This window comes from Pteropus alecto, unplaced genomic scaffold (genome assembly GCF_000325575.1).
Source record: "Pteropus alecto unplaced genomic scaffold, ASM32557v1 scaffold21, whole genome shotgun sequence".
NCBI classification, from domain to species: domain Eukaryota; kingdom Metazoa; phylum Chordata; class Mammalia; order Chiroptera; family Pteropodidae; genus Pteropus; species Pteropus alecto.
The window spans coordinates 4,953,386-4,962,369 of NW_006436282.1; the positions used below are offsets into that span (position 1 = coordinate 4,953,386).

At 35.1% G+C, this 8,984-nt stretch overlaps 1 protein-coding gene across 1 annotated transcript in view; it reads right to left on the reverse strand.

Moving 5' to 3' along the window:
- Window positions 1-8,984, reverse strand: part of COL28A1 (collagen type XXVIII alpha 1 chain) — a 130,070-nt gene that overhangs the window by 108,949 nt on the left and 12,137 nt on the right. The window contains exons 7-8 of the mRNA XM_025046936.1: window positions 5,728-5,754; window positions 1,790-1,834 (exon numbers count right to left, since the gene is read on the reverse strand). Coding sequence (XP_024902704.1) covers window positions 1,790-1,834; window positions 5,728-5,754 — 72 coding nt within the window. The remainder of the gene's footprint in view (window positions 1-1,789; window positions 1,835-5,727; window positions 5,755-8,984) is intronic.

Genomic DNA, 8,984 nt, shown 5'->3' on the forward strand with positions numbered 1-8,984 from the left:
ATTCCATGTCATTAACAATTCTTAGTAAAGTGAATAATTTTCAAGAATATGAATCTATCATGATTTATATACTCATTTCCCTAGCTTGGACATTTAAATTGTTTCTGATGGTTACTATTTTAAACAATATTATAATGAATACCTTTGTGTATAAATCTTTGTCCAATCTCTGACTCATTCCTAAGGATAAGTTCCTAGAAGAGGCTGACTAATGCAGAGACAGACAATAAGGACATTTAAGATTTTCTCTCACTCTCTTGTCTCTCACACCATATGTAGGAAGAAAACGTGAAACTTTCCTCTGTGAAATTCATTCAGATTGCCATTGTCACTACCTGAATAGAGAGAACATATCTTTATATTATAGAGAATCCACATCAACGCTGAGTATTATATATTATTTCAATGTTTTCTCAATTGATAGGTGAAATAATATTTTAATGTTTTAGTTTCACTTATCTAATTGCTAGTGTATTTGGATATTTTTTATTTATTAGTCATTTATATTTCCTTTTTTGTTTCTTCATGTTCTTTATGTGTTTTACTTACGAACTTGTGTGAACTCTTCATGTCAAGGACACTATATTTCTTTGATTCTAGACATGCGTTTTTCAGATTTTTGTATCCCTGACACTGGAATATATCTGACAATCAATTGCATCTTTATAATTGGCAGTCTTTTTTCTTTCTTTCTGGCACAGAATATAATAGGGCATTTAACAATTGTTGGCATCTTCGTCAATGAAATATGACATTAACTATTTGTCAGCCATTTTCATTTCAAATAGTTTTCCCAATTATTGTCTGACTTTTGTTTTTGTTCTGTTCTTATGTGTTCTTTCTCTATTTTCAATTCCAAGTCCATTTCTCAGTATCAATTATCCTCTAGGAAAAAATCCATTCATTATCACACTTTTTATTTTGCCCAGAGATAATTACCAAGCCTACATATTTCAGATCCACGTGACCTTTAACCATAGAGTAGTTTAAAAGCTTTCAGAAGAGTTCAGTTACATAGGCCACTGTCATTATCTTATTCTCTGCTTTCATTTTCTGCCTCATTTTCTCTCCTTGACTCTCTTTCATAATTAAATACAGGTATTGAAAGAGTTTGATATCTTAGTGGCATGCCGCTAATAGTTCTTAACTATAATGAAAACCATTTATTTTTATAGTGTACTTTTTTGACCCTTATTATTATGTTTCAGATGTACTCTTTATGTGTTTCCGGTCCATTAAAGAACTCCTTAACATATTTGATATTGTCTCCAGTTTAAATATTTTATTCATATTTATTTTTCAATGAAAGGTAAATACCTATGCAATTGTCTGTGGCGTGCTGTATTTTCAAATTTTCAAATCACTATCTAGTTTTGCCACATTATTTATAACTATTTCATTAATTAAGTTCTTCACTCTACTTTGGAAAATGCTTGTTTTCAGTGTTCACACCTGGAAAACAATTCTACTTTGACCCAATAAGAGCTTGAATTGACTTTGCTGGTTAAATTATTCTTTTCATCATAACATTCAGTAGGCCTGGCTTCAAAGGTTAGGGTGTCACAAAACAAAGTCTTAATGCTTTATAAGAAAGGCGTTTGGGGGCACTATTAACTAAAGTTAGGTATGGCTTTGTTTTCTGCTTCATGTTTTGCCCATGTGAAAATTGAGCCAATGACTCTTCAACTCCAGCAGTGAGATCAACATAATGTATCTCAGGAATTTCCTCTTAAGGAAAGTCAGCCCCAAAGGATCACAGCTGTTAGCATTTTTAAAATATGTTCCTTACTTTGTCACCTTTTATTCCTGGTTTACCACATTCTCCGCGTGTACCCTAAAAAAATAAATAAATAAAATAAATAAGAGGACATTTGCTGTCATTCAGTGTTAGGATTTTCTTTTAAAGATTGCCAGTAGAATCTTATAACATAAGCACTCTGATGGATTATACCCAGTTTTATACTCAGTCTTGTGGGTTATTTGGACATTGAACTCTGAAAAATGTTATCAATGAATCATTCTTAACTTGACAGAATCAAATCAATGATACCACCTAATGAGGTTTAACATTTTTGAGAGACAGATGAAAATTAAAAGGAAAGAAGCTAAGGCTTACTGAGCATCTACCATTATATTACATGTCCTTTGCATATGTGATTTAATTTACAGCCCAAAGAGATCAATTTTACAATTCTTATTTTATAGTTGAGAAAACTTAAGCTTGAGATAACTTCCTTCCATCAAGGTCCGAACCCAGTTCTACTCAGACTCAGGGTCCCTACTGTTTCCATGGCACCATTCTCCAGACCCGCGTAACAACTTTGATCAGATAGTAATGTTTGCCGCAGGGTGGCAAGCTTTCTATGTATTTTCCATCATCATTCTCCACTGTCCTGCTCTCCTGGAATATTAATGAAAAAAGCTAACATTTAAATTATGTTTCACAGTTTATTATTAATGTTATTTTACAGACATTATCTCAGTTAATCTGACATTAACTATCTGAGGTAGATATGATTAGCCCAATTTTATAGACTGAAAATTTGTGTGATTCAAAAATGTTACTAATCCATTATACTAATCCTGAATACCAATCCATTATATCGGACTTCTAAAACTTCTAATAATTGAACTAAAATGTAATAAAGTCAATTAGAATAACAACTAAAGTTAGAATTTTAAAGTGGTTTTATATTCTGAGCCTCAAAAAAATATTTTTATGATAAGGCAACTCAATTGGAGAGGTTAAATGTTTTAAATATACGTGCTAGTCATGACTTCTAATCCAGTGCCCTCACTACTAGTTTCTACTGCTGCTGCTACTTTATTTTCTATATGCTGCTCTAACACATCCTACTTGAAGAACCATTACCCAACAACATAAGGAACTTGCACTAAAATGTACATCAGTGCCCCGTTTACTTCATCAAGAAAGTCTTGCTGTGAAAATAAATGTCAGTTGAACTAAACAGTATATTTAGTGATATAGTGGATATATATTCTGGTGCAAGCTCTATCTCATCACAAAATAGCAACAAACGATTTATAGATTGACAGCCACCCAGCAGACCACTGCTCTAAGAAGGGAAATCACAATTGTAACCACCAACTATAGATGCAAAGTATGTGTCAAAGCCTTTACATTATTGCAATCCCCACAGCAGCCTGGCCAGGTATATATATATCTCCATTTATACATAAGGAAAATGAGACTCAGAGAGATTAATCTGCCCATGACCATTAGTTTGAGTCTGTTAAACTCCCATGTCCATGTTCTTCATTAGCCGCCCAAAGTTGAACATGGCTCACTGCCATGAACTTGACACTTCTGCCTAGGGTGCTGCATGCTAGAATCAGAGCAGGAAAGAGGAAGGTGCAATTCTTAGATCCAGCTATGCCTCTCTTCAAAAGCAGTCTGTTCTCTCTCCACATCATGTTGTGAGTCAAACCAATCCAGGAAAAACTGAGCTTTCACTTAGAACAAGTCGAACATTTATTTCTGAATGCAAATGGAAAGTCACTCTTGAAGAATCAATTAGAAAGCAATTAATTTAATAATGTAAGATGGGAATAAAATGAGTCAACCACCAAAATATAAAACAGAAAAGTACCATAAATACACTCGAAATTATTTTGGCCAGAAATCACATTCCGTTTGTCCAGACAGATTTGTTAGCTATAGGGTCCTGAGGAACAGTGTCTGTTTGAGAGGCAAATTTTCATCAATGAAAATACTGTACTCATGTTATTTGCCTCTGCAAAGGCGTTTCCTTTTTTTGGTGGGTTCATTAATCCCTATGGAATGCCGCAATTACACAGTTCCAGATAGCAAGTGCTTCAGAAAGCTACAAACAGATTAACTCTGCTCCCAGCCTCTGACTTCTAATGCTGCTGCTCCTGGTGAAACTCTGGTTTGAATGTCGATGGTTCAGGGTCACTTTGCTCTTACAGCTTGTATTTTCCAAGTAGGAACTTCTCCAGTGAATCTTTCTATATATAGCTCCTTGGTGTTGCTAATTGGCTCTTTATATATAAGTCAAGATGGGATAGGAAGGCCTCCATAATTTTTTTCAGGTACATATAGACAATTTTACAATCATAATACTTTTTACAGCTTTCCTATATTATCGTTTATTCCTTATCTCTTCATAATAGTGACTTACATTTACAGAACAGCAAACAGTTTATAATGTATTGCCACCTCCAATATTCCATTTGATTCTCCCTTTACCCCATAAATTAGGGAGGCCTGTATTAATCAGATTTTACATGGGTGATGAAATAGGCACTCCAAGACATCAAGTTTCCCAGGTGCTTATGGCAAAGTGCAGAATCATGGCATGTCTTACATGCTTCCCTTTTTAGGCCTAATATTTCCAGTGATTGGGAACATATTTATTTGCCTGTATGAAGGTTCACTCCTAATATTGCAGGGCCAGGGAAGAGAACAAGCAGAGGCCCACATACCATGTACCTTAACAGTTGAAAGATATGAATCAAGCTAATGAACTGGTCATGTTCTAGCTTCCTTTCTTGACAGACATATCTTCAAACAAATTTTAAAAGATCAAAGAATTTTGGGATTCCTCAGAGGTCCATGTAGGAGTATAGTCTCTTGCCCACAGCCTAGAGCCAAGCCCCCACTTGGCTTCCCACCTCCAGCTTTTTCCACAATAAGAGGAGCTCTGAGTGTGTGCGTGCATGTACAGGAAGGTGCCTCAGGCAGCACAACAAAGCTCCCTCCAAGGCCCCCTCCTGCCCTAACAAACAGCATCATTTGGTTTCCCCTCAGGCCAGGAAAGAAGACAGGCACAGGAAAGGGGTTTGTGCATGCCTTCAGAGCAGGCTCAGACCATGTTGCAGGGGCTTCTAGGGTCTTGGTTACCCAAAGCATGATCTGGGCCAAGGGCACACAGGACTCTTGCTCTGGAAATCCTAAGGGAGACAGAGGAGACACAGAGCAGGACCCACTAAAGCGCATGCTTCTTACCCAGGTCTGAAGGTTGTACCACATGTAGGACAGAATGGATGATAGGGACATGCTCTGATTTCACACAGAAAATCTGATAATAGAACTATGGCATAGATTGATTAATGAACTATTGAACACTCTCAAAGATTCTCTGAGCCCCAGTTCAACTTGTTTATTCTAAATCGGTCTGTTAATTTCTTCGAATTACTTTGATAAGTTTCCAAACTTGTAATTTGCGAATAATCTACCAACCCATTACTTTCCTTTCTCAAATTTACTGCCCCTTACAATCTCCACCCAGATGCCTGACAGAATGAAGTCAGTGTGGTTCACTGCTTAACTAGGATAAATCCTCTAAAAAGAGAGGGTTTAGTGTCTAGGTTTTATAGGAAGTTAAGACCAAAGCAACAAACTAATTGCAATATTTCTGCATCTATTTGTATATAGAAACTTTTGGTCTGGATATCTGTACTGCACAGCTGTTAATGGGGCTCTCTATTCATGTTTGCTGAGCTAAGAGAGGCTGGGTAATTACTAACATCAGTAATCTCAGGGCGCCTTCCACCTCTTACAACACACACCCATATGTTAAGTCCTATTATTATTTCATGTTAACAGAGTTAAGAGTGTATTTGGAAATTAAGAAATCTAGACTCACAAAAATAAAGGAAAATAACTTTTATTAAGTACATAAATACAGTTATGTTTCTGTTTTCCTTTCTGGAATTCTGGTCTATTTATTGTTACAAACTTACCTTCTCACCCTTGTACCCAGGAGTTCCCTAATTAAAGAAAGAAAAGAAAGAGTAAAATATGATATTAGAAGGTATAGATGAAGGAAATATTAATGTTTTTCTTTTATAACATAACAAAAACACAACTGTACAGTCTTGGAAAATAAGGCCATATATACGTAAGCTATTTCACTTTGCTTTGTGCTTAGGGAATGCGTATTTACTAGGGAAAAGAAAATAACCTATTTTTCCCTTTATTACACTCTATTCTCAGTTCCAGATATTTTTTCAAACCCAATTTCTTTCCCTTTGGCCACAAGCTGAAGGAGAAACTATGCTGAAACTCATTGTAGAAGTGAAGACTTATAATGGTCCTTTCAAAATTGTATAGTGACTTTTAAATTATTAACTATCACAGTTGAGAATGTTTCACAGAGACTGGTAGAGAAGTTGGCTTTGAGGATGGGCTGAGATAATGACCTTTAAAATATTTGTAAATATTTATATCTATTATGGTCCTCCTTTCAAATTTGGTCTAGAATATAAATATCAAGGAAATGAATGGTTCCTTTATCAAACTCTAACAAGCCAGTGACCTTTAAGTTACTATATTTTGTCTCATGATAAATAAGGGGCCAGAGATTCTGTTCTTCTGTGTCACTCTTGAGAATCCTGCACAGCCCTCTCCATTGTGTCAATGCCCATAAACCCTTTAAATAATACAATGCTGAATATAAAATAGACCAGAAATTTACCAACTGTAAGCAACAGCAAGTCTTTTTCAAATAAGATTTCATGTCTTTTTCATACAACTGTAGTTTTCAAATATGAAAATAGAATTGTAAGGCATATTTTAAGTGGGCTCAGGAAACTAGTGGAATAAACAAGCTATTCTTACAGTTTCATAAGAGTCAGGCTACAAAATTTTGTTCTGTGTGTGACTTTTTTACAAAAGATAAAAAAAGAAAAACTTCAAGGAGGAAATAACACTTCTTGCCAAATGAGTGGTCACTAAGAAATAAAAAATAAAAATAAAACTAGCCTAAAATATTGTAGCTACAATTTAATCCATTTTTAGAAATATTTACTCACATAAATGGTTTGATTTTTAGTATTATGCTTAAAATTATGGACCACAGCATAAACAGTTAAACTGTGGTTCTTTATGAAAACAATTCATGTTAGCAGTGCTGAGAAAGCTAGACTTCCAATCTCAGGAAACTTGAGGTGCCTTCCATCCCTTACAACACACAACCATATTTAAAATTCTGTCATTACTTTATGTTAAAAGAGTTAAGATTGTATTTAGGAAGGAGTCAATATAGTTTACTAAAATAAAGGAGTATTAGCTTTTTAGTATATTGTTCTTTTTTTCCTCTGTTTTTCTTTCTAGAATCTCTGGTTAATTTATTTGGTTGCTATCAGTTTTCTTTCTTTCTTTCTATTTCTTTTTTTTCTTTCATGGCATCTTAATTACTAGTTTTTAAATATTCAAATTTAAAATATCTAAAACCATAGTCATCAATCTCTTCCGAAGTCATTTCTGACTTTATTATTTCTGTTAATGATACTATCATATTCCATATTATACAGGATCGAAAGTTTATAATCATCTTTTCTCTCCACTCTCTCCATACATTCCTCTAATTCAAGCAATTAAAATTCTCCAATAGTTTCCACTGCACCTAGTTTTAAATCTCCCTTCCTTACCCTGGCCAACAAGGACCATTGTGATCTAGACCATGCCTATCTCTGTAATCTTGTCTGCCAACATTCTTCATCAAGTTCTGGCTTTCTTTCCATTTCTTGAGACTGCCAAAGGCTCCACCCCAGAGCCTTTGTCCCTACTGCTGTTTCTGTTTAAAATACCCTCGTGACCTTGTTTTGTATTTTCGTAATGCTTATCATTGACTGAAATTCTTATTCATTTGTTTGCCTATCTATTGCCTCCTGGCTAGAACATTTTATGAAACAGAGCCTATCTGTCTTGCTCACTCCTATATTCCCAGCACTTAACATAGGGACCAATGCAGAGAAAGTGCTCATTAAGTATTTGCTGAATATATGAGTTAGAGGCAGTCACCACATTTTATCATTTCTATGCTTTTATCATTTTCACAGTGTCTCTTCCTTTCTATTTTGTCATGACCATAGCCAATTCTGTTCAATACAACATGAGTCTCAAATGTGAGCCACATATGTAATTTTAAATTCCCTAATAGCCATATTAAAAAGCAACTATGAACATATAAAATCTTTAATAATTTATTTATCTCAATAGGTCAAAATACTGTCATTTTAGCATGTAATCAATATGAAAATTTACCAATGAAATAGTTTACATCTTTTTTTGTTAATAAGACATCAAAATTTGGTGTATATTTTATTTCTACAGCACACCTCAATGCAAGCTAGCCATGTTTTAGCTGCTCAGTGAGCATATATGGCTAGTGGTTTTCATATTGGCCAGAGCAGCTCCAGCCCGTGTCCTTGTTATTTCTCATCTAGGCTGTAGCAATGAACCATCTAAGTGCTCCTTCCTTTTGCTTCTTCCTGCCTCAATTTCTCTTTTAGAGCCGTAACAGATTAATCTTCCAAATACACAGCTCTCGGATCATATGCCACATCTAAAATCTCAGGGCAGGGAGGAGGTGCTCATGACCTAGTAAAGCCCAGACCTTACTGCTGGTATGAAGTACCCACCCTGACCTTCAAGCCATGTCTGACAATATGCCTCTGCAGGCATGCAGTCTCGCCACTCCTCAACACATTGCCTTTCTTCATGTTGCTGCTCAGGGAACTCTCCATCTGGAAGGCTTGTCCCCTTCCACCTTCCTATTTTGTCCTTTCCTATCATAATCCTAAACTCTTCAATGGTCATCCCATAAAAACCTACCTGACAGCTCTAATCTCTAAATGTCTGTATTACTTTGTATGTGCAATTTTTATATTTTGACACTCTGATTCATATTGTAGCTATTTTAAGTATCTCTCCTATATGATAATAAACTTTTCAAAAATATAAGTGCTTTGTTTTTGTCTTAATATTATTTTCACATAATAGTATGCTTCATATGTAGAAGATACCCAAGCAATGTTTCCTGAATGAATAACCTAAATTTCTGAATGAATTTCCATTGAAATTATCAACCTTTCTATCAGATTGTTTTATGAAGTCAATTAAAAACACCAAGAGAACAGTTTTATAAACCTCTGAGTCTGAATCCTAGGTTTTCATCTAAGGGACAAATTGAGAGGAGAAGTGTAACACGGCCTTC